This window comes from Alosa sapidissima, chromosome 16 (assembly GCF_018492685.1).
Source record: "Alosa sapidissima isolate fAloSap1 chromosome 16, fAloSap1.pri, whole genome shotgun sequence".
Lineage (NCBI taxonomy): Eukaryota > Metazoa > Chordata > Actinopteri > Clupeiformes > Clupeidae > Alosa > Alosa sapidissima.
The window spans coordinates 28,903,096-28,929,556 of record NC_055972.1 but is presented as its reverse complement, the minus strand read 5'-3'; the positions used below and the strand labels follow the sequence as shown (position 1 = coordinate 28,929,556).

Genomic DNA, 26,461 nt, shown 5'->3' with positions numbered 1-26,461 from the left:
CAACCAATATGGAAACATGTCAATATAGTTTAGTATTTGTATTATTTTATTTTATTTGTATGGCAACAACTACTCATTTGATTACATTTGAAATCTTTCCATAATGACGCAAATAACATTTAGGTCATAATAATGAATAGGGAGTCACATATGCCCTGGCACTAAACTGTTTTTTTTTTCAGCTCTGAATACATTCAGATGTGTCTGAAATCTTATGATGCTCTTAGGATGCTCTAATTGCATCACAGTCACTAAGATGGTAAACGTTTAAGGAGCAATAAACCTTAATAATGAAATAAAAAGCTTTTAACATCATTGCGATGATCATATATTGGACTGAAAGGTGGATCAATTGGCTGTATGAGGCAGTGCAGGGTATTAACAGCAAGCGGTTTATGAATGGATAAACCAAAAAGCACAACACGGAATGATTTGTCAAGAGACAGATAATACAGTCACATGAAGAGAGTGGAAGGAAAACGCTGTTAGGGGTTTAGTAAACAGTGTTTTTTTGCAACTCAATGTGATAATGCACATGTGGGCTGGGCAAATGTCACATGCAGCAGAACACGGTAAACGCAACAAACAAATAAATAAATAAAAACAGGAAAGAGACAGACTGGCTCGGAAACAAAACCAAGAGGGAAAAACAGATTAAAAAAAATCAGAAAGCCACATGACAATCAGCTAGGCAACTGAAGTCCCCACATTGCATCTCTTTATTATGGTCGACGGAATGAGAGTAAATGGAGAAAGGAAACAATAAAGAACAGAAAAGAAAGGAAAGGCAAAGGATAACCTCCAGAGACAAACTGAGAAAGCTCCTCACAGTCGCATAAACTATGTGTGTCAAAGACAGGAATCTGCAACCCTTTTGATTGACAGAGGTGATCATATTAACATGGTAATGTCTTATGTCATTTTAACTAACAATTTACCACGTTCCTCCAGATATTTTACCTTTTGATCGTAAGAGTCAATTCTATCTTAGGAGTTAAAATGTCTATAATTTTTTAAATGCATATCGCTTTCTGCATAGTCACCCCTCTTAAATAAATAACAAATATTACATTGTATTACTAGTGTCTGCGGTTTAGCGATGAAACAGCATGAAAACCAAATGTGCTTGTTCCCAAACTAAAGACACTCTGGGGAGAGTGTCAAATCTATCTTTGTAATCTGTATTTGTTTGTCTTTTTATTATTATGTGACCATAAAGGAGAGAAAGAGAAAGAAATAGTGTGATAAGAAACACTGTCACTTAAATTAAAAAGGGTGCAGCACAATAGAGAGCATGCAAGAGGCTTAGATGGAAATTAAGTTTAGGTAATAACAAAACCAAAGGAAAGAAATATAACTATTGAATTACCAGTTTGTGCCATAAATTTAGCAGACTCATCTTGCTCCTGTTGACCCTTTGTGTCATGAACTGATCTCGGCCGCTGACTTTTTACAGTATTCTCTTCGATCATTCCAAATTCTAGGGACAGAATAAAGGTTCATGAAAGCTAGGCTTGGACAAAGGACTTCAGAGAATGTAAAAGACTTAACACAGGACCCTGGAGATGCGTATCGATGGCAGGACAAGGCTAGAAACAAAGATTACACATAGATAAAATTATTTAACCGTGTCACTTTTTTTCTTCCTTTTTTGTTTACTTTAAAACAGTGAACAATGTAACTGTTTACCAGTAGTGAGTTGGGGGTATTAATTGTGTTTGAAAGCACAGCTAATACACATATGCATACATGCAAATCAACTCACATCACTTTTGACAAGAGATTAACTTTCATCCCACCCTCCCCTCTCTCCTTAAGAAAGTAAAAAAAAAGAATAAAAGAGAATGAAAGTAAACATGTGTAAGCTGTCTGAAAGCCACAGAGATAGGGGGCATGAACATAACATGCTATTGATCCACAATTTTTTGCAACAGATTTATGATTTTTATGCTATTAGTAGTTATAGGTAAAGAATTAGTAAAAGAATAATCTTTATGTTGTAACTGAAAACAGCAAGTATCATAAGATCTATTATCTGAAAATGTATTCTGAGCCACACTCAATTTGTTTGTTTTGTCATCCTCTCTTGACTGCTTTTTGAATGTATCTTCTTGGACTGCTTTCAAGTGAATGAAAAGGCTGGCTGATTACTGAGCCCAGTTATATATTTAATTATCAAAGTCAAGTGGGTTTCTACTAATGTGTCATGCTACATGAAAACAATAACAAATTTAAATTACATTAAACATTGTAGAGCCAGAAAATATTGGCTTACACTCTTGAAGCAAACAATGTCAAACTGTCACTGTAGAAAAATATCCTTTCAGAAACACTTTAAAAACAGAATCCCTTAAAAGGTTTTATAGCAGTTTGAAGTGAGCTCATTTGACTTCAACTGGGTTCAATGAATTAGCATAGGATGTGTTTCATGAAAAACCTTTATCTTAAATTAAAAAAAGAACACCAAGAACCTTTAAAACGAAACACAGTACAGTGCAATGGTTCTATGCATAACCTTATCTGCACATAGAACTCGTGAGAACAGTTCTGCAGGGCTCACAAAGGTTGTTCAGTGCTAAAAGAGTTCTAACAGCTGATGGTGTCTAAAAGATAGAGGTCCTCATTAGAGGACTAAGCAAAAAAGACCTTCACAGACACCTCCATGGGGAAAAATAAAATAATCCTTTTCTTTTACTGATAACAAAAAGTACACCCAAACTGTGTGCCTATTGTGGTTCACATAGATATTTGATGTTTGCTTCTAAAGAGCAGATTTTTACAGTTGGCGGTTTGGAGGGGGTCGCAGAACCCACTGATGCTTAATAAAACTCAGCCAGGCATACGTCACTAATTGGGAATTACAACTACAGGTAAAGGGAGGCTGCTGGAGAGAAGACAGCCATACAGCAGCACCTCACGCTCAACTGTCTGATCTCAATTTCACCAATTCCGCGTCCAACTGAACATTAGTCTTTTTTTTTAAATAAAAAAACAGGACGATTATGACAGAACACTGTTGTCACATGAGGTGCCAGAACACAAATCAACATTAAAGACTTGCAGTAAAAAAATGAGGGATGGAGAGAGAGAGAGAGAGATTGCATTAAAAATGCAGGTGAGAGAAATGGAGGTGTGAGACCATGTGGGAGTGCTGTGCTGATCCAAGACTGCGGGCTCATGCCCATTTGAAGCTGGGGGCTCTGTGCTGGCCTCGGAGCGCTCTATTTGATGTGTCTCACCTGGCGCCAGGAGCGCTACTCTGCGCAGCCACCTCTTTCCCCTGCCTTTGATCCCACCTCTTCATCCCGCGCTACACTTCAAGCTACAAATGCGTCATTTCACCGGGCTCTTGTCACCGCATTCAATGCTTTACACAGAGACATCCAGCCTTGAATCCATGATGCCCATGATCAATGTTAGATACAGTATAAGCTAAAAGATTGAGTGATCACTCAAAAAGTGTTGCTGGATCTCAGCATCTCCTGTATCTCTGAAGCTCAAACAGCACCTAGTTTATGGGTTCAGCACTCAGGAAGCCAACATACAGACACTTACATTTGTACTAAATCATAATTCACTTCAAAAATGTCTGCTGAAATAATGTACAGGAAATATAAAATGAAATGCAGCATTGTAGACAACAGTATGTAGATAGTATGTCATGTTCACGTGTTGGTGAGCACATATGGTGCACACTTTAGCAGTGTTTCTGATTTATATTGAGAATTAAAAAAGTAAGAAGTACATTTTTTTCTCTTCTTCTCTTGCAAACAAGGGAATTTAATGGTAGCCTACTGGGGGGTAACCATAAGGACAATCTCCAAAATAGTCAAACAAATAATGTAATTGGTGACCTGGTGTGTCAGTGTTGGTGTCATCTAGCTGCATCTTGCATCATTTGCTTAGTAGCCTCATTCTACACCTGGTCATAACAAAATCAGGATAGCATGGTAGGAACCAGAGCTTGGGAGAGCATGCTGTGTCTTATATGGAATGTGTTCTTTTATGAGGTCAGTAATTTGACATTTGTAATGTTTACTTTGCCACAGAGATCTGCCCAGTGTCACTGTCTATTATATCGAGTCAACCCCCACAGACCTGGGGGAATCTATAGTCGGTGGTCTCTCATTAATTTGATTGTCTGTTATTGTTCCTGTGGCTCAGTTGGAACATTCAGCCCTGACAGTACTGAACTAATGGGATTCATTTAAACAGCAAGCTCAAAACCAAAATTGGAAAATTGTATTTGTTTTCTAAGGTGTTAGCATCAAATGATGTTGTATAAGAATGAATTTAAATGACCTGAAACAGCTCATCTACATTGTCCAAAAATTATTTATATTTTCATGCTAAAAAGGTCACTTAAAGATCCCAGGCCATGGCATGCTGTGTCTATTTTTTTTTTCTTTGAGAGAACTGCAGAGCCAGACAGGCTTGTCACTAGGTGATGTATAGTGCAACTATACTCAGCACTCGCTTTCTCTTTTGTTATGTCAGGAGATCGCCAAAGGAGTGCGAGAGGTGGTGTTGGAAAGGGGGGAATGGGGGGGGGGTGGAGGTTGAGGGTCTCACTGTAAATAAAGACAGCAACCACCACAAATCACACCATCTAGCCACATCTGGCACATCACAGCCCACAGTCAGAGTCGTGTTTATTTATTTATTTATTTATTTATTTATTTATTTTTTTAGAACGTTCCAGAAACATCTCACTGTATAAAAGCAAGCCAGTCGGGTATCCAGAGCCAGTTTTGTACACTAAGGCCCCACTTCTTTGTGCTCGGCCTCTGGAACCAGATGTGTGGAAGTCAGACAAATGAACCCTCATAAGCCACCCCGCTGCTGGGAGCTCACCGAGCATTGTGGTTGGTAGGGGGAGTGTGTGTGCGTGTGTAAGTGTGTGCGTGCGTGTGTGTGTGTGTGTGGGGGGGGGGGGGTCATGCTGTTAGAAGCCAAGTAGCATGAGGTAAAACAACTGTATGCCTGTGCACAATGCAGTACAGTGGAACAGCAGAAGAGCCCAGATCTGTGGCATACACACCTATGGTGGATAGAGTGGAGGAAGAGGAGAAGGAGGAAGAGGAGGGGAAAAAAACACATACAAATGCAAATCACAGTGGGAGGTGGGGGCTCAAAATGCCTATGCTGCATTTAAGCAATATAGCACGAGTGAGAGTGGGGTTGGTCATGGATATTCCCACGGGTGTTGTTCGGCCGTAGCCACGAGCCCGGAGGCCGAGTGGCGCAGGCAACAACAGCTGTGGGAATATCCATGACCAATCCCACGATCACGAGTGCTATATTGCTTTTATACAACAATTCTACCACAAACTAAATAATCTGAAAACACCCCATTATTGTTTAAAAATGTTTATTTCGACATCGTTCTTACTCATCAAAAAATAGTTCCCTTTTCAATAGACAGCGTCTTGGTTGCTAGGTAACCAACATTCCAGACCCCTCGTTACGGGTCTTTGTGGTTTACATGTCTTCTTGAAAGAAATGTGGAAATCACATTCATATCTAGGTTTGCTGCATGCATGTTACAAGGACACTGGGCCATGTCATGTAAGGGACATGGTACCTCAAAAAAACGGAAACATAGTCTACATTGCAGAACCACTCAACTTTATTAATGTATAGTGAATAAATGTTACACTACTGTGCACAGCCTGACGTGACGATGCTAACTAGCACGTTAGCAGCGGTTAGCTAATTATGCTAACGTTAGTTATCTACAGGTCTCCTCCAAGTGACAATCATATTATACACAATGCTGGCAATGCTGAGAACAATTAGCATCCTCGTTTATCTTACTTACATTGAGTTGACTGTGTGGCTTAATCCACAGATGTGGTGAAGCACTGTTTCATTATGGTTTGCTAAGGAGTAACCCATTGCTTGAAATAGTGGAGAGCTGGGTGTCAAATCTTCGCATTGTATCGCGGAGTGATTTATTATTAGCTGTGCTGAGTCCGAGTTGAAATGTCCAGGGATATTCCAACTCATGGAACGTCTCTCGACCAATCAGAAACAAATAAATAGTTCCATAGAACCCATTTGTTGTATAATTCTGCATAATGTGATCTTGATTATAAATATCTATACAGCGCAATGGGATAATGGCCTGGGGAATCACTGCAACACCCCTTCCATGGGCTTCTCTGCTTGCTCCGTGTGCTCTCCATGGGCCAGCCAGAGCAGCAATCCTCCACCCCAGCCCCTCAGTAGGTTCACCTCCAGCGCAGTGCTAAAGGTTACCCTTGATGCGCTGCTGCAATCCGGTTGACAGGCTCCGGTGTTGTGTTTTTTGTGCTGATCATCAGCTATGGTCTGTATGACATTTGGCCAAAGGTTAAGGAGCTAATAAGGGCTTTGACAAAGCTATCATGGGTATTTTATCCCTGGACATTAGCAGATAAATGTCACTAAATTGAATGTGAAATTTAGGGTCTAAATTCCTCAACTGTATCACATATGCTATGTCTTCATCAATGTTAATTACTGTATGTGAATTTATCAATGAAATATTGCCCTCCATATGTTGTCAATTGTTGTCATTGTTAATTTCTTGGAAAATAAGCCATATGGATTGTGGAACCACACAGACGTGCGCTACTATCTAGTGAGGGAGCCTATTTGGAAACACATGTGATGGACGCAGCCTTGAAGCGTACGCCACTGCACCCGTGTTGGTTTCCTGGTGGTTACTGAGTGCTGTCGAACACTGGGAGGAAAGCGCTGGCACTTTGTTTGTGCTCCAAATGCAAATGCCTGGACCCTCGCAGTCCCCCTAGTGTGAAGCAGGCAGGATGCCGGGGTGGGGGGTGGGGTGGGGTAGTAGGGACTTGGGGTGCGAGAACAAGTGTGCCACTATTATAAACAAATAACTGAACTCGGCAGACTGTGTCTTCCATGGATTGCAAACAAGATAATCTTACTGACACAAAGCAAGGGCCCTAATTGTTTGGGCAGGTGTACCCCCCTGAGGTAGTCCTCGTGACATGAGGTAGTCTTATCTTCTTTCTGTTATGACACTGTTGTGGAAAAGTGATGTTTAAGAGGCAATGCAGTTCCAGATTGTTTTTATTACCCTTGGGTCACATTCAACGCCCACCGTATATGGAACCTACTTTAGGGGACAGTAACGTGTTAGCATATCCATGCATATTGTGAGGTAAAAGGCAAAGAGCTAGCAAGCTATCATGCACCAATAACCAAAATATGAATGCATAAGAATGATAGTATGCAGTGCACTGTGAAAATATTCAGACACCATAGGATGGCACGGGGGACCTTAGCATTCTCACATCTGAGACCGTGTATAGTGCATCACTGAATCCTTAAAGAACACATTTCTCACCTCACAAAGTTGCATACGTGCAGTGCTCAATAGTGTGCAATTGTCACAAATCTTCTGGAGTATTTCAAGGCTTCTGTACCACGTGTAGTCATTGGTCTGCTATATGGTCGAGTTCCCCTTTAAGTGTGCATTACTCCTGGATACAGATAATAGAATGTTTATGTATGCAGAGAATATGTCGACCATTTCCTCTCGACACTATTCCATTCAATCATTCCCCTGAGGCATCAGTTTCTGTCAGGCAGGAAATGCCTCTTTAACCTTGGGTTGGCTTGAGACTAGAGGACCTCCAGCTGAGGGAATCATCGCAGTGACATTTACATCTGCCGCTCATTCTCTCTCACTGATTTTATTTTCTTACATTATTCTGGATACCATCACTCCATCACGTTTAAGGGTCTTCAAAAACACTGGCCTTGAAAATACCTCTTTGGTGTGAGTGTGTGTGTGTGTGTGTGTGTGTGTGTGTGTGTGTGGATCAAATTAATAATATAAAGGTTCCTTGTTCCTTGTGCCAGAAAATAAAGTTCAACAAAGCAAATCAACGTGCACTGACTGCAACAGGATATGCTCTGAATGGTAATAAAAAAAATCTCATTGTGCACATCCCTGAATGGAGTGGTTATGAAACAGTACAGGCATGTGTCTCTCCATATCTAAGAGTGAATGCATGCAAGCCATTATGATTCTTTGTTTTCCCTTCTGCTAGAAAACTCTGCTATGCTGTATGTCTTTCTTCGTGTGAGGTTTCTTGCGTTTGCACTCATCTTTTGGACTGCTGGGTGGTGTTGTCATTGTATGCACTGCGCAGTGAGCGCAGGCTAAACATCCAAGGCATTTGCTGTGTGGTGTGCGAAAGCCGCAATGTCTCACTGTCCTGTGGAGCTCATTTCAATGCTCTCATGGCAGGCGTCCACTCTGAAAAACGCTCAATCATTTGATGGGAAGAAGAGAGTTTACAAACACGCAAACTATCTAACTTGCATAAAACACACACACACACACACACAAACAGAAAGACTAAACAACAAGGTCTGCATTAAAACGCACTAGCTTCAATGGCATCAATTGAGAATGTCACCTCTAAAAATAATGGCCTCCGTGGCACTTTTCGACAGCTTTCTCAGCTCTCCTAAAAGCTCTCATCAAACATATACTGCTTTTTATTACACTTTTACTGTAGACGGGTGGCATTACCAACTGCTGTCAATGTGGGATATCAAACATAGAGGGCATCCTCCTTATACCCTCCTTTCCTCCCAAGCAGTAAAGACGAAGAGGAGGGACAAATTGGATACAGGATCATAACTCAATGCTAACTCACGGAGAGTTATTGGCTGAGATCTGGATATTCACATAATGACTGAAGGTTAACGTCAATGCCACTTCTGAGTATTCTGCTCCGACACAGGTGACTGTACGCGCATAAAGAATGGATATGAAGTAGATGTTGTTATGAGGACTATTAAGAGTTGGAGGTGAGATAAGGAGAAGGCACATCAAAAATGCTGACCGAAGTTTTTTTACAGGCCACTAGGCAGGGTCGGACTGGGAGCAAAATTCGGCCTTGGCAATTTTCTCCAGGATCGTCCCACCACTGGACCGACGACCCCCCCCCCCCAAAAAAAATAAAAATAAAATAAATAAATAAATAAATAAATAAAATACAAATAAATAAAAATAACAAACACACAGTATTATGCTGTAGCAACACTTCATAAACTGAACCCAAACATTTAGATTTGGACCTATTCCTAATCACAATAACACAGGGGTCCGGGGGTCTCTCTCTTTAAAGTGATTTGAGAGGGACAGGATTCAGGGATAGGCTAAAGACAGGTTTATCTTCTGTGTGTCTCACGTCATGTTACCCCATGCATTAAACCAGGGGTTCTCAAACTTTTGTGGGCCGGAGACCCCTCATGGAGTGGAAAATTCTCCAAGGACCCCTCAAAATCGCAACACATAAAACTTAAGTTAATCATGTAGCTGTATAGCTTTTTTTTCTGTTAGATGCTTATGTTATATGAATTTTAAAAACATAGAGTGCCAATACCACAATAGTCATGTTAGCAAATTTTGACAGTATGTAGGATTTTTTTTAAAGGATTGTTGTAGGCCTATTGTATTGAACACATAGTGTTTGCTTCACATAACTTTTTTGTTGGCGGTTAATTAATAGTAAAGTCTTTTGACATATTGATGTAATGTATCAGCAGATCAATTGGGCAAATACTGATGCTGTAGCATTTTTCGCCATATAAGATAATTTCATATTTTGTAGCAAACTTTGTCAGGGACCCCCTGACAATGTGCTGCGGACCCCACTTTGAGAACCAATGCATTAAACCACATGTCACTGCTTGATGAAAAATATAGGCTACTGAACATGGACATCGTCATAGTTGACAGAAATTACGTTTTGTGCCAACATAGAAACACAAACACAGCCTTTATTTGGTGCAAATCTTCTCCTTTACTTTGGTTATAATCCGCAATTCACATTCACTGTAGGCGATAACCACAAGTGTATACTAAACCGTTCGTTACTAACCTACCAGTTGATAGCCTTTACCTGCATCGACTTGCGATTGATAGTGCATCTAATGTAACACTCGGTGGAGAGACCACTTTCCAAGTTTCACTTTCACTGTCGTTGTGAGCTAAAAGGCTCGGCCTACTATATGGGAAATACTTTGAAGTTCTTTTTGAGTAGGATCAGCTCCAAAAATGAATGGGTTTTCTTTAACCTGTGCTACACTTTTTCACCAAGTTGTGCGAAAATTGTAGGCTACCCGTAGTTTTTTCATGTTGACAGAACCGCACTATAGCCTACATGGTGCAGTAAATGGAAGCTCTTGGTAGCGCGTGCAACTAAAACAATATATTTATGGAATAAAACTAGACATCTGATTGCTGTTTACGGTTAAACTGCGATAATGTGAACACCAGCCAGCGGAGGGCACTTATACAGCCTAGGCCAGGGGTTCCCAAACTTTTCCACGACAAAGCCCCCCAATACCACTAGGTTCTGGCCAAGGACCCCCTTGATGTGTTATTAAACCCATCGACAATACTACGACAAATGTAAAAATACATTACGCTAATCCTAATAATTATTTTAGCTACAAGCACTTCGTGGTGGAGGATACAGTGTGTAAAAATTGTATTTGGGGCTTTCTGCTATATGAGAGCTATCACTCAACTATTATTCCCAGTCATTATCATGGGAAATATAATGTTCAGATTTGCGTCACATTATTATAATGGCATCGTATAACAACTCTCATAGTAATAGGTATATTATAACATTTTTAAATGTATTTATTTGTTGCTTTTATTTTTCCTTCTAACTTGCTGAGGCCCCCCTGGCCCCCACGGTTGTACAGATTACCAGTCCGAGCCTGCCACCAGGACAAAATGAATAATACTGCAGGTGAGTAGTCTTAAATAAATGAGGGTAGACTTTGTAAGATATGACTTACAAAGGTGTGGTACAAGGACAACTTTGATGCATGGTGTCAAAAAAAGAAGATCTGAAGCGCATAAGAAAAAGTGCAAAAAACAACACCAAGGAAATCTGATTCCTCTTCTTTTTCAGCCCAATTCAGACAATACAGCACTCTAAGATTTCTGCTGCAACCCATGTTATTCAAACTAAGTTCAGGCGCACAGCAACACACCAACATGTTGTTGCTTTGTAATGACTTCTAGGAACATATCTGCTTGAATTCTTTATGACAGAAATACAGTGGTGACTAACGCGGTCCTCAGAGATGTTTAAAATGGTGAAACAAGCCGTGCATCCAAGCACAGGACAAAAATATTCTATCCGCTGCTGCAGCAGCATTCTCCTCTGCAGATTTAAGCTTTTCAGGCATCTCTGACAATAGCTTGCCTATGACTGTGTGTGTGAGTGTGTGTGTGTGGTGAAAAACACTTAAGCTTCTCATCTAGGGAAGCTTTAGAGCTGAACAGAAAGAGATTTATCAACACCTTAAAGAACCCCTCAATACTTCAGCACATAGATCACTTGCAACCCCCAGATCACCCCACCACCACCCAAAACAGAGAAAAAAAAAACGATTTACCTCCCTTCCCTGTCACAAATCTTTCAGACAAACCCCAGTGCTTTCCCCTGCTCTTTGAAGGAGTGAGAGAAAGAGAGAACAGAGAGAGAAAAGAGAGAGAGGGAAGAGAGGAGCAGAGTGGAGGTATAGCTCATTTTAATTTCACCCTTGTCACAGCTTAGCCCTGCAAAAGCCCCATTATTTAATGACCTGCTCAGCACTGCCTCCTGACAGACAGAGTAACAGGTGGGACATTTTCTGGACCTGACTAACACCCCCCCCCCCCCCCTTCCACACACACACAAATACCCCACACACATACACAAGAACCTCCCTCGGTATCTCTTTTTTTAAAGCTAAAAACAAACCCCTGCACTCCATTTATTATTTACGGAAGCCGCACCATAAATGTCCTAGCTGATGTTACAAGTTATACATGATTTAATTGAGTATTCCTTCTTGTAATGAGGTTATTTTAGAAAAATAATTGTAATTTGTATTTAGTAATTTAGTCTGTGAAACTATAGCTCATATACTTCATGCAAGATGAATAATATTGTTATAGATTTGTTATTTTGGCTTATATTCAGCGAGCAACTTATCAGTGCTAACAATATTCGACAATACTATACAAAATATGTAGTTCAAGATAATGCTAACGTGGCCTTCTATCTCCGTAAGGTGAGTCAGAGATTATCAGGTGATTCAATGTTAGGGGTTTCCCAGCAGCCGCAAGCTCAACTCTGTTTTTCGGTAACTGACCGACAAATGTAAAAGGCAGAGCTAGAATTTCCCTGGTATGTCCCTCCTTGGCTAATGTATTCTAAAGATGGAGGCCGAAACATGGCTTCCGCCATACGGGCAACTCGGTCGTATGTATTCTGAATGGCAGATTCTACGCTTGCAAGAATACTTTGATTTGTTGGTGGAAATAATTACACAAGAATAGGCACATCTTTTTGAAAGAAAAATTGGGTTTTTTTTTGCTAAGAACCAAGTCAAAAAATGACACAATGTAGCTTTAAAATCTCTCCATCTCTCTCTTTTTTTTCTGTCTTTTGCCAAGAACCTTTATGATCCTCCCACTCTCACAGACATACACACACTCAAACACACACACACACACACTCAAACACACACACAGAGAGAGAGAGAGAGAGAGAGAGAGAGAGAGAGAGCAACATAGAGGAAAACTGCAGTAGACAGTTCTTTTGGTGTTTTGGTCCAGAGTCGTCCATATCCCAACATGTATTTTTAATGGCAGAGCTACAGCTCCTCCATCTGCTTCTCTGCGTGTCATGCAAACCTCCGTGCTCCCTCTCCTATCCTCTCCTCTCTCCACATTCTCTTTCTCCCAAATGGAGTCCCGAGCTTTTCGCTCCGGTGGGCTGACTCTTCAGGTGGGAGGACACTTTGGCTAACACTCCCTGTCCGCCCACCTCTCTGTCTGTTGGCAATCACTTTCAATTCAGCCCGACCGCCTCACGCAGAGAAGATCTTTGCCAAGGGCTAGTGGTGATGGTGGTGGTGGTGAAGAGGGGGGGTTAAAATGGGGACTAAGGAGCTTGAAAGACAGCCGCTACAATCAAATGAGCGTCCTCTTTGAAAATGCGTACAGCGGAGGGTCTCAGCACTGCTCTGCCAAGACCTAAGATTTGCAGCATGGATGATTACTTCTAGCTAAAACCTGCACAACAGAGGTCTTAAACAGTCATTAATTCTACGAAAGGATAAACAATTGACTGATTGAAATGATCTATCTGTTGGGTATGTTTTCTGCTCTTTTCATTTTCTTTCAATACTAAAGGTTAAGGTTAAAGCTACTTTTTTACCTCCATTGGGAGAAATCTGTCCTGGAAAAAGGCAACTGCTGCCTCAGACAGACATTGTGAGACATAGAAATATGCCTGTGTGAGAGAGCTGGAGCCATTGAGGGAGGGTACATATACCATTAGATTAGAGTAAGTGAAACAAGATGATTCTTTGGTGATGGGAAATCTATATGGGTTTTGTCAACCTGGCAAGGCTGTGAACACTGCCTAACTGTGCGCTAACATGCTCCTGATGATCGCACGGGGCCCTTTGAGAATTCTCTAGACGTTTTTCTTTTCAGGGTTCATCTCCTGCTCGCCAGGATGTTCTTTTTAGGGGAAAAAAGGAAGGATAAAAAATAGTAAAGAAAAGAGAGAGAGAGAGCGAAAGAACAGCAGCTTCCATAACCTAAAAGACTGATGTGTGTAACCTTGCATGAAATGAGCCTCCTCACTCTCTCTTACACACACAGACACACACACACACACACACACACACACACACACACACACACACACACACACCTCACTCGAGAGCCCCAATCAGGGGGGAACCCTCCACCTTTTCGTGCGCACCTGTCCACGCGGCGGGCCCGACTTTGAGCGGCCTGTCAAACACGCAGCTGTTAATGAGAGACACTTCATTTCCGAGCAACTGACGCCTAATGCTTTGGAGAGCGAAGCGCCATGAGAAATAGACGGCGCGTCTGAACTCAAGGGTGCGCCTCCTCCTCCTCCTCCTCCTCCTCCTCCTCCTCCTCATCTTGCTGTGTGTTGGATACAAGGAGTGCATCTCTAATGGGGTGCAGAGCCGAGAAAAAAAACAAAAAAACATCAAGTGGAGCAGGAGAAGAACAACACATGCTCTGGGAGGGGAGAGACACATTAGCATGTTGCACTGAGTTCCAAATGGACGACTGGAGAATGTGTCTGGACAGTGTTAGCACGCTGCCCGCTGCCCGCTGCCCGCTGGCATGCAGACCGTACTGTGTTCACACTGGACTGCTGCTGAAAATGTAAGAAATCTCACTTGTTCAATGCCACCTTACTCGAAATGTATTCAACCCAGTGGGGGAGATGGGCAAAATGAGTTGGAGGAGTTGACCTAACAGAAGTAGTGATGCCCTACAGCGTGCTTATGTCCCCCCCCCACAACTTGGTGTCAAAATCCATATTCCAACATTGCTATAGCTTGAAAAGGCACTGGTAATCTCCATATCACACACACCCACACTCACACACACAGAGGGGGAGAAAGAGACAGTGAGAGATAGAAAGAGCGAGAGAGAGAGAGAGAGAGAGAGAGAGAGAGAGAGAGAGAGAAAGGAGGCACAGAGGAATACAACTCAAAGCTCTGGTGGCAGAAAAATATCTTTGCATTTTGGTGCTTGAGTGACTCAACTCGGTTTCTCTGCTCGCATCCAGGCTTTTTCATCTCACATTCAGCTGCTTAAATCATACATCCAGCAGCATATGCTTCGCCCATAATGACTGAAGCATGCTCTTGCGGAAGGTCACGCTGATACACACACGGCTAATCACATTCCAGCCGCCGACTATAAGACAGGTTTTCAATCCTCTCAAACATGCTGCGTATCTTCCTGTTCACAACCAGTGTCTAACAAGACTGGTAAAAAAATAAACATAACCTATATCAGTCCCAGTATAGATGTGTTCTACAAGAGATCCCAAGCAGTACAATGAAATCGGTTCCTTGTGAGACATCTTTTGTGTGGCGGGGTCTATTTCAATATTTAATGTCGGAAGCCCTTGGCAATACCACTCGGAACAACCTAGATGGAGCTCTCACGTTGTGTTAGCTGCACAGGGAGAAGCCTCTCTCTGTGATGGTGGGGAGTGGGGGTGCTGCCGCTGCAGAGCTAACAGCCGTTTCAATTTGAGCCCCCTTGCCTCGCCTGGCCATCTCTCTCTCTCTCTCTCTCTCTCTCTCTGACCAACGAGACAGAAGCTACATCTGCACCGGGCCCTCTGCTCATTTATACACAGCCAGCCTGCAGGCCGGCCGTTAAAGAAACAAGAGAAAATGCTGGCAATGAAACAGAAAAACAAAGAGCCTGATCTTTTGTGGGGGGGGGGGGGGGGGGGGCAGTGAGATAGAGACAGTGAGAGAGAGAGAGTGACAGTGAGAGTGAGACAGTGAGAGAGAGACAGAAAAAGAGAGAGAGAGAGGACAGAGATGTTCAGTGGAGATGATTCTTCCATCTTTCCCTGTCTTGATTGATGTATCCAGCTCTGTTAGCTCTGTTAAGATAAACTGCATGGTGGAAAAAGTTATGCTTTAAGAGGGATATCATGAAACAAGAAAATAAGAATACAGAATGTTCTTTCTTCCTCTCTCTCTCATGCTGTGCGTGTGTTTGTGTGTGCCTATGTGTGTGATTGCTATGTGTGTGTGTGTGTGTGTGTGTGTGTGTGTGTGTGTGTGTGTGTGTGTGTGTGTGTGTGTGTGTGTGTGTGTGTGTGTATAAGAGCCAGGTTTCTAATTGAGTAGTTTGTCAGCTAAAGCAGGACCTTATTTCTTAACTGGCAAAATATTTAATTTAATAAATAATTTAATTCCAAAGAACAGTCCAGGTGTGAAATTTAAATGAGAAGGACTGATCTATCCAAGGGCACACCAAACTCTCCAAATATGAATATGCATAACGAAGAGGAGTATGGTTCAGAATTAAATATTTCCTCATCCATTTTAGTCCACTAATTCTTCACTTCTCAGTACAAAAAGCTAGATCTTATTTGTATTTCACATAGCAACATCATTTATATTAGAATTTCATTCACCATATCACAAGTAGCTAAACACAAGTTTACACAGTCTGTACACAAGACCATTGATGGAAGAAATTATGGCTTAGCCCTTCTTCAACACCAGCAGATATTTGACATGATTCTGTTTAGATATAGGTCATATGCTTTGAATCTGATATACGTAAAGTAACCAGTCCTGTGATCAGGTGACCAAAGAAGCCACTAACTCCCATAAATAGCTTGTAGCTTATGTAAGAATAGGTCCACAGCAGGTATTGCAATGCAGCACAACAACAAAAGCACTGTTCATTGTTCATTCTGTCACAAACCAATCCAATAGGCAATGATCTATTTACTACTATCATTTTAACATTTTACTACCAGGGAACCATTAAGATGACCCGCTCAACTATCTATGGCTACCTTCCAAAACAAAGAGCAGAGCCTCTATGGAGTCCAGCTGCAAGATGCAGTAATAAATGCTTAATCCCTGCATTAGTCAAATAATTAATTTTAATGGAATTCCTTTTCAGGTAATTTGTCGTAATGTACATTTCTTCACACTTAATTTCCACTAATGAACAATCCTTGGACAGAAATAAATGTGATCTGTTTCAAAAATGAAGTGCCACAATGGGTTTACAGTGCTTTACAAACCGTAATGGAAAAAGTAAAACTGCACAAGACCTTATTCCATGGGAGACGCTGCAGTGAGGTGGCCCAGCCTATTACTCTGCATCTGTGATTTATTGAAGAGCATTTCTAGCGGGCCTTTGATAGCGCTTTCACAGAGCTTGTTAATGATTATTTCATTGCTTATCCAAATCACAGAGAAAGTGATCAAAGCGAGGAGACCCTGGCTGTTCAGAGAGGGCGACACTGATGCCACCATCTCATCGCCTTGTAATCTCATTCTCTCTCTCTCTCTCTCTCTCTCTCTCTCTCTCTCTCTATCTCTCTCTCTATGCAGAAGGACAGAGACACAGTGTTTTTCCCCCCAACCACACACCTGCTTTTGCTTTACCAGAATTAATGGCTCTGTGTGCATCATTCCTAGTGCTGGAGGCATATGGGTGGTCCTCCATCCTCTTTGCCCACAGTAGCATAGTGAAGGAGGGCAAAACTAAACACCAGAGGGACCTGGGACATATACAAGGCAGGGTACATTTTTCCAGTTCACACTGCAGAGGGTTAGTTTTTTTTCTGGGCGGCCGTCCACAATACTGTATCTAGCTACGCACCTGCCTTCATGATGTCTTGAACAAATTAGCAAGTTTTGTACTGCACGCCGAGTAGAGTTAGAGCTGCTGAAACAGATCAATCAGTATGAAATGAAACACAATTCTGACTCCAGTTGGAGAGTCCTGATGCAAAATTGAAAAGTGAACAGGCCAATACTGGCAATCTGAAAAAGCATGTTCTTGGAAATGAGCTCTTAGGAAAGTAATTATCTCGCACAAGCATATTTGTGTGGGAACAGCATTTTTGTTTCAGCAGGACTGGTCCAAACAACTTGTTCGCTCTGATTCCTTGGTCAAAATTCAAGCCCTGCATTTGAATGAGGTCTAGCAATTTTGCAGTTGTTGGTGCTCCGATTGTATTTTAAAATGACTCATAAATTGCTAACATTTTCCATATTTTAAGGCCCATTATTGAAGGGTTATTCACCTCACACATAGCTAGGACAAATTCCAAAAAATAGTTTTACATCCAGAGATATCCTTTGTCTAAATAAAATATTCTGCATCTTTTTATGCAGAGTATTCGTGAAGAGTATTTGTGAAACATTACAGTCTTTTTGATCACAATAAATAAATCAGTTATCTTTAGTATTTATTCTCCCATTTAAAATACAGTGACAAAACACCATGTGATCGATGAGCCTGATAAGCTTGTCATTCTCACAGTACAAGAGCATGAAAATCCAATTCTGCTACTGAAGTTGAACTGCAGATCAACATGAATGCTGAGGCGGATTGAGGGAGGTTTGGTATGGAGGAGATCCTGGTGTGGCAGTCCGGTCCAGTCCAGTCCAATCACCTCTTCAGGACTTTCTAAAAAACTCATAACAGGATCCAGTGGACACTGCCAAGCTGCCTACGGACTCCATGCCAAGTGCTGCATCTGTCGAGTGTGAAACATCACACATTTCCCTAGCACCTATGCCACTGCATCCAAAAAAATCAGACAGCATCTCTTGTCTCTTTCCAAGCCATCCGACTTGACATGCCAAACAGATGATCTCAGATTAACAGCAAAACAATAATAAAAAAAAAAAAATTCTGCCACAGCGGATGTGAAAGACAGGATTATTTTGCTTTTCAGTGCTCTTACCATGAATACTGTCCACTTTTTTCCACATAAAAAAGGGCTTTTTCAGATTTAAGCCCAATCATGGAGAGAGGGAAGGAGCATGGAATAGGGAGGACATGGTCAAACTATATGGAATAGGGAGGACATGGTCAAACTATATGGAATAGGGAGGACATGGTCAAACTATATGACAATATGTGTTCCTCTTCTCTTTTTTGTGGGATGGGGATTCAGTAATTCACTACGGCGGTTCCATTGCAGAAGCAATCATGTCATATCTTTTTTTCCTTTTCTTTCTTTCTTTCTCTCTTTCTTTCCTAACACCGGCCAACTCTGCCGCTGTGGACTGCCACCATTCATTTCTCTGACATGAGAACATTTTGTCATGTGCGTGTGTAGTGGGGAGAATGCCCAGAGACTGTGTGTGTGTGGTGTGTTTGAGTCTGCGTCACCGATAGAAATCAGCCCTGAAACCACACATACACAAACTCACTCTCTCTCTCTCTCTCTCTCTCTCTCTCTCTCTCTCACACACACACACACACACACACACACACACACACACATACGAGGGTGGCGTCAGCACAAGCCATTGGGATGGGATTATCGATGAATTTAAAGAATGTGGAACTCGACAGCTACACGCGCAGAGACGACACAGTGGATGAGACATGATGAGTGTTTAAAAAGGAAGGGGGAAAAAATCTCCCTTTCACCAGAAAAGACATATTTATCAAGATAAAACCCCCAATGTGAACCATTCTGAATTCAAAATTGCTACAAAAAGAGATTCCCATTTATATTCATGCAATGTAGAGAATTAACCAAGTTTCAGAAAAGGAATTGGGGTTTCATAGTTACATGATGGGGTCATAAAACTGCCCATTGTGAATTTCTATTGCGGATCTCATGAATACAATGCCTGACCTCTTTCATAGTTCTCCCAAGACCACTTGACGTGAATCAACACATAAAACCACTGCACTCATGGAGCAAAAAGCAAGGGAAGTGTGAACTGCATGGCATATAATTGCATTTTAATTGATCAATGTGGACAAGAAAAAAAAAACATGGCTGCCAAACAAGGACATCTTACTCCATCATGAAATTTAATGAATTTTAATGAAATCCTCAAAGCCTCGCCTTCCCCTTTTCCAACAGAAGAGGAGGAGGGGTGCCCCCCCCCCCCCACCCCCGTCTGTGATTCCATTATTATGTGCTTATTTCATATAATAGATTGCATCACCACGTTCTCTCTGTCCAGAAATTGTCCTGATGAATATGAAGCTGATTTTTAAAAAGGCATCCTGGACACATCGCTTGTGAGCGGTGGTCGCACAATGAAGTCACTACATCAAATAAGCATGCAAATGTAACAGACTGAGATTAAAGCTCGCTGAGGCTTGAATACACACAGTACTGACTGCACTGCACAAATGCAAACACTTCATTACCTAAGTCCCAGAACAGACATTTTGGACTGATATTTATTAAATGTCTGCCAAAAGGGGGGCCCGATCATATTTGTGTGTGTGTGGGGGGGGGCATTTTCACTGCCTCTGCGTAAAATGAATAATGCCACTGAATAATTCATCTTTAAATGGTCATCTTCTGAGTTTTAGTTCAAACCACAAGAGAGGTTTGTTCATTTTGCAAAATGGTTGTTCTTCTGTTTATACAATGAAACCACACTAGGAGTCTAACCTTGCCTATAATGAAGCTTTTTGGCTTAAAATAATACTGGCCTGTGTTAGCCTTTCTGAACGAGCTGGCGGCTCAGTCCCAGTATCTTAAAGCTCTGCGGTTTCAATGCAAACATTACTAGATTATGTATTTCTACTCGGGTTAACTTAAGCAGACTGATTATTAGCACTGTATGGGGGACATATGTGTTAAATGTTTCTTCATTATATGACAAAGTGCTCTTGCTTGGCTGTAGATTTGATTAATGGACGTTGAAATGAACAGATGCCGCACGATCAAGTGAGCTGCAGGAAACCCTAAGGTTGAGCAGCTCCATCTCTTTCTCTTTCTCACACACACAGACCGGATCTGGCCTATTAGTCATCATCTTAAACATGCAGGGGAGGTTACATGCAGTCCGTGTCCGCGTCTCCCATCTGAATTTCCCTCTCGTCTCTGCCTTGACATTAAAGCTTCCATTTTGCTATTCCACAGGTGTCACGTATAGCCGTCGCTCACACGCCTCCCGCCCCACCTCTCCGAACGCCGCACTCGGCCTCAGCCTCGTGCCGGGCCTCCATTTGAATCGATATCATTGACAATTTGGTATGGAGCTGCCAAGGTTAATGCCAGCCTTTACGTTTCCGGGATGTTCAGATTACACACCGCCTAATGGTGCCCGCCGCCGTACAGGCGGAAGCCATGTCAGCCGAGTAAGGACCTCCAACCCCCCACCTCCCCCCCCCCTCCTCCTACTCCTTCTCCTCACCACCCACTAGTTGTCATATCCTGAGTCATAAAGGATTTACCACGATCACTCGACTTAATAATCTCCCTTCAACAGCGGCTCCTGGCTGATCAGCATGTCAACTGTATTGGGGTGATAAAAGCGGCTTGCCCCGGGGGGACCTCGCTGCTGAGAGACAGCTGGAGAGAGTCGGGTCCCCACACCTTTGGGTGAAAAACATGCGCCAGCGCCTTGTGAATAGAAATGGGCAAGCATAAAGTGATTAGGCTATCTTAGAGATCTTCTCATTTCAAACAATTTCAAGGTCTTTTAGCAATTATACTGCAGGATACATTTTTAAAACTCCTGGAAACAGCGTGGCCCAAGATATCCCAGACGCAGTTAATTCTTAATACGTAGACGGGCGTAGAGCAGTGCAATATTAAAACAGCAATCAGAGCTATGTCCTCCTCTCCTCCTCCCCCTCTTCCTCTCCACCCTTTTGTTTCTCTTTTTCTAAATGGGTCACCCTGAACAGAGACCATACAAACTGATGATCCTCAGTCTCCCTCCAGGCAGGTATCGGTCTACTAGCACCAGCCATTTACACTCGGGTCATTAGAATTCCTTGTGCAATGACTGTGGGTGCACCAATGACAAGCATGGCGGAAGTGTTGTTTATTGGGGTGAGCCTGCATGACACCTTAAAATATGATATTCTTGGGCAAAAACACACACACACACACACACACACGCACACACACACACACACACACACACACACACACACACACACACACACACACACAGAGACATGAGGCCTGGCAATTTGAAAAGGAAGCTGTTGAAAAGGAGTGGTCTGGGGATGGAGGAGTCCCCCCTCTCGTTTGTGTGTGTCATCCATATGACCCTATACCCAGCAGCCACCGCGCAGGCGCATCTGCGCCTCCCCAAATGAAGCATGAAATGACTTATCAATGACGGCTCCTTGTTATAAGAAGGCGCTGTGCAGCCAAGAGTGGTGAAAGTATTGAAAATTAATTGTTTCTTAATGTGCCCGTCTTCACCGGGCCGCCGTTGCAAAGCCAAGCGCCATTAATGTGTGCAATTAGCCATCCAACATCTCTCACTTTCACCGCTGGTCACTGTAATGTGGAGAATTGATTATCTTGTCTCCCATTTACCTCTGCTGGTTACGAGTAATGGTAGTGTTAAGTATTATGACTGCGCTGGAGAATGGATTAAACTAAGCGAAATCACCCCAGAATCCCCTTTGCCTATCTATTTCATGCCAAGCCATATATATTGTTCCCACACTTATACAACAACAATACATTTCTCCCCTTTCTGCTTCTTCTCCTTCCTGTATTTTTCAAATCTTATGTGCCCGGATTCTGGTACACTAAGTACAACGTACAATACACATGGGGCTTCAATATTATATATCAAAACTTTCCCCGTCTTGTCTAGAGGTATTGGAACTCATGGTAGAGGCGAAGAAAAAAAACGAGTCTTTTTTTCCCTCTGACAGTCTACTGGGCTGTGCTGACGACGATGACATTAAGGAAGATTGAAGAGCATTATGAGGGAGCACAATAGCTGCTGTCTATTCAGCCTAGGTGAGTAGTGCCCAGCACTGAGATGCTGGAGCGTGCGTGAAGCTCACTGCTGACGAACAAGTAGCCCCCCCCTCTCACACCCCCCCACCCCCCCACCTCACCCCAACACACACACACACAAACACACACATCAAAAAAAAAAAAAGCAGACACTCTCAGAGTCCTCAAGAAGCAAACTAACATTCTGAAGACTGAATACACACATACATACACACACACAACAATGGTAGGTCATTCCTATGTGCTCTGAGTAATTGATGTGTTTTAAATCACAATCGAGCGTAATGCACCAACCTTTAAGAAAAATTAAAAAAAAAAAAACACCAGACAGAAAAATAATTATAACGTACAGTATGGAAAATGTCACATCAAATTACTCCCTACACCACAGACCCAATTGCCATCTTTTGCCAGTGGCCTGTGCTGTGATTGGTCAGAGTAAGGAGTTTTTCTTTTTTTTTCATTGCAGTAGGATTAGACTGTTGTTGCAGTGGGATTAGCCTGTCCTCGCTGTGGAGGAACGCAATCCAGGTATGAAGAAATCAATAAGACGCATATCATTTCAGTCGACGTGAGCCCTGGCTTTACCCTTAGCTAATGCTGGGAGAGTGAAAGAGTGTGTTTTCTTATCAGATTTGGGGAAAGTTTGCCGACACGAGAAGTCTAATCCTTTTGTTTCAACAGCCCACTTTTCATTTCCAAAGAGAGGATAGGGGAGATAATGAGCTTTTCCATGCAAAAAAAATCGACCACTATGCATATATTTTTACACTAATCAGCAAAGTGTAAAAAGCTGTCTCCAACGGAGACTGCTCCACCTAATCTAATTAGAATGTATTAAACTATGCACTAGTTCAAGGACATCAATGGATGGAGTTCCCCTATAGTGGCACTGCAGGTGCTGTTTATGGACTTTTGTCTATTTTATGTTAGCCTATATGCTGCAACATAAAACAGACAATGTGACTCAACAAGAAAGCTATTTTAATTGCCACCTAAATTAAGGAAAGACGTATAATAAGCATTGAGAATATGGTAACGGTACTGCAGAACAGCACTGAATACTATGTTCCCCCAGAATATCCAAAGTGGAGGAGGCAACATCCTTGTGATTATATTTACAGCTAGGAATAACAACAGTCTGCTAATAAATAAGAAATCTTCTTATATTTTGCTGTAGAAACAGAAGCTTGGATGCACATTCTCTGATGTTTTATTAACACATACTGTATGTGCACCCTCCTGTTGTGTTCGTTTTATGTTTACTGGTTTATGTTTTGTGTTCCCGGCCAAAAAAAGACCGCTGCAATATAACTTGTTATAAATCCATAGTAACACACATATTATCATCTAATGTTGTGATAGACCTTTGTATCAACTTGTGTTCTATTGGATATAATCAGTTTTAAACTTCCATTTGCTATTTATGGCCTGCAGGCCTCACTGACCTGAGCTCATGCAAGTCAGAAAGGAGAAGATTCTATTGGGGAAAGGTTCCAGTGGGGGCTGGTATAGAAGCAAAGAGGGGGAGTGAGGGTGTGTTTGTGTGTGTGTTTTAATGTACAGAAGCACATATACAGTCCATCTGATCAATAAGTATGTGTCTGGACTCAATTTTAAACACTGACCATTTTCTCACCCATTCATTTCTAATGGCCAGTCATTTTTGACCGGAAATACACATGGGTGTTCTAAAGTAAAACACTGAAATTGTTATAAAAATGATCACAATTTGTTTTGTGTGTTCAGATGCCCTGTGTTAACAAAGTCAAGGAGCCTCATGGTAGTCAGAATAAGTTAACAATATTTTTTAGAGAGAAGATTTGTTAATCGGTCACATTTGACCACGAACACAACAGGAGGGTTATAAGTATACAAGGGAGTAGTCAACATGATTCAACATGATTAGTAATTCCATCACTGAATGGTATGTGATGAAAGCCCCAGTAGTCTTCAGTTGAGCTTATGTAAAAGCAAGCCAGACACACAGCAAAACTGAGATGATCTTCATCATTAATGTGTGCAAGAGTGAGTTAGTATTACAGAGAGAGAGCATTTTATTATAATATAACCATTTGCATAAAAGGCAGTCATTGCAATAAAAGGAGAGCAAGCATAGGTATAGCATGATTAGTAGATTAGTTCCAATGAATTTGAGATGAACCTCATCTCACAACAGATTTGTCCTGATTAATTTGAGGAACCTCATTTAAACACTTTTGAAACACTCCCTCTGAAATGCATAACTGGACTTGCTTCAGGTAAAAACATACCCATCTAACAACCCAGATCAACAAACATTCTCCACTGACTACAGAGCTACACAACAATGATCAAAGGATCTAAAGACTGTCTTCAATCCATAAAGTGAAAGTGGAGTGAAAAAAATACTTAGTCGTAGAGCCACAGTTAGCTCAACAGGGGCTCTCCTGGTTGATGATAGTGGCACCTCTTGAGGTGGGGGATGACTGCGCAACAAGCAGCTTGGATCATACTTCCCATCTTGTTTGTTTAGCACATAGAAAGGGGGGGGGGGGGGGGGGGGGGGGGGGGGGGACCTGAGACACTTTTAACTTGTTAGCATCCGTGCTAATGATTAAGGCTCCAATCCCTCTTCCTGTAGTGAGATTCCTGAGGGAGTTATCACAACACATTCTGCATGCCAAAAGGTTTCACTGAGCAATTTAAATCTTAGGTTGCCCAGATATGTCAAGGGACCCTTTTTAATCATTGATTTCTACGCAACATGCTAAACAAATCGAAGCCGCCCCAGCGACTGCAACTATCTTTCAGTGTAATCCAAAACTGACAAGCCAATGGGCTGTGAAGGCATATTGACCTGGTCTGAAGAGAGAGAGAGAGAGAGAGAGAGAGAGAGAGAGAGAGAGAGAAAGAACAAGATGTCGGTTTGCTGATAAGCCTCATCACAACCGCGTGCAATGAAAGGTATTGCCCTGTTTAGCCTTAAAGCAACTCCCAATTAAAAAACAAAGTCCCACCATCAACAACCCTCTCCTCCAACCTTGCCAATGCAGATGAAACAATGGCAACAAAACCATTTATAGCAAACGCAGCCATTGAAGGACTATCACAAAAAAAAGATCACATGCAACGCGCTGACACCAAAGAGAAGAACAATACTGCTGTATGCAAAACACTGCCTCATATTTCCCTTTTGTTTAAAGGTATATTAAAGTGAATCCAAACATTTTAGAAGTCTCCCCCTCGAGCACATACACTTCAAAGAGAAGCTGTGCATCACCATATGAAAGGTCCTCTGCTGGGCTGAGCAGAGCAGAGGTTCAGAGCAGGATTATAATTATTGTGACGTCTGCAGACCATAATATCTGTGCGACGCCAAATAAGAAATGTTACAAGGCTCCGTGCTGAGGCTCCGGCTGCTTTCATTGCTAGTTATGGAAGTTGGCAGAGAACCTATTTTAAGTAAGTAGGTCAATATAGGACGTGGGTTATGATTCCCGCAGCAGACTAGTCCCGTAATTCAGTCACATCTAAACACTTCAGCTGGTTTAAGTAGGTCTCCTGATGTTATAAATCCACTAAATGCAATTAGGTGAATTCATCTTCCTGTTCTCAATATATCCAATCTGCTGAAGCGCTGACTAAAGCATTGCATTGTGCAGACGTGCAGCAGCCAAGATTTCAGATATGCCAGGCAGGGAGTCTCCAGTAGAGCTATAGGCTACTGAATGTGCATTCAAAAGAACAGTCAAAACATTCTGTGTTATTCCATTTGAATATCACAATGCATCAAATGTAATATCAAGAGATAGAATTTGTAGAAATACTGCTTTTAAACTGCATATATTTTCAGCAAACTAGTACATAAAGATGGTTCCTGCAATAATAATGTGCTATTCATCACCGAAAAACAATTAACTCTTTTGGCATGGATGTGCTTATTCCTGAAAACGACAAACAGTAAAATAAGCTTTCAAATGCCAGAACAATGTTTCCCCTTTAAGAGTCTGCTCCATGTCGTCCTAATGCACCACGATGGCCAAACAGCTCAAATTAACGAGGCCCAGTCGCTTCTCGACATCACTTTATTCATAAGTTAATGCAAAATGTAATACTCTCATTTG

At 41.9% G+C, this 26,461-nt stretch overlaps 1 protein-coding gene across 3 annotated transcripts in view; it reads right to left on the bottom strand.

Annotated features, from left to right (window-relative positions):
• The window catches only part of adgrb3 (adhesion G protein-coupled receptor B3), a 146,576-nt gene that overhangs the window by 84,487 nt on the left and 35,628 nt on the right, over positions 1-26,461 (bottom strand). For 2 of the 3 annotated variants that reach the window (XM_042065809.1, XM_042065810.1), the window contains one exon: positions 1,370-1,480. The exons of the other annotated variant lie outside the window; for it this stretch is intronic. In XM_042065809.1, the coding sequence (XP_041921743.1) occupies positions 1,370-1,480 (111 nt within the window). The remainder of the gene's footprint in view (positions 1-1,369; positions 1,481-26,461) is intronic. 3 annotated transcript variants of the gene reach the window in all.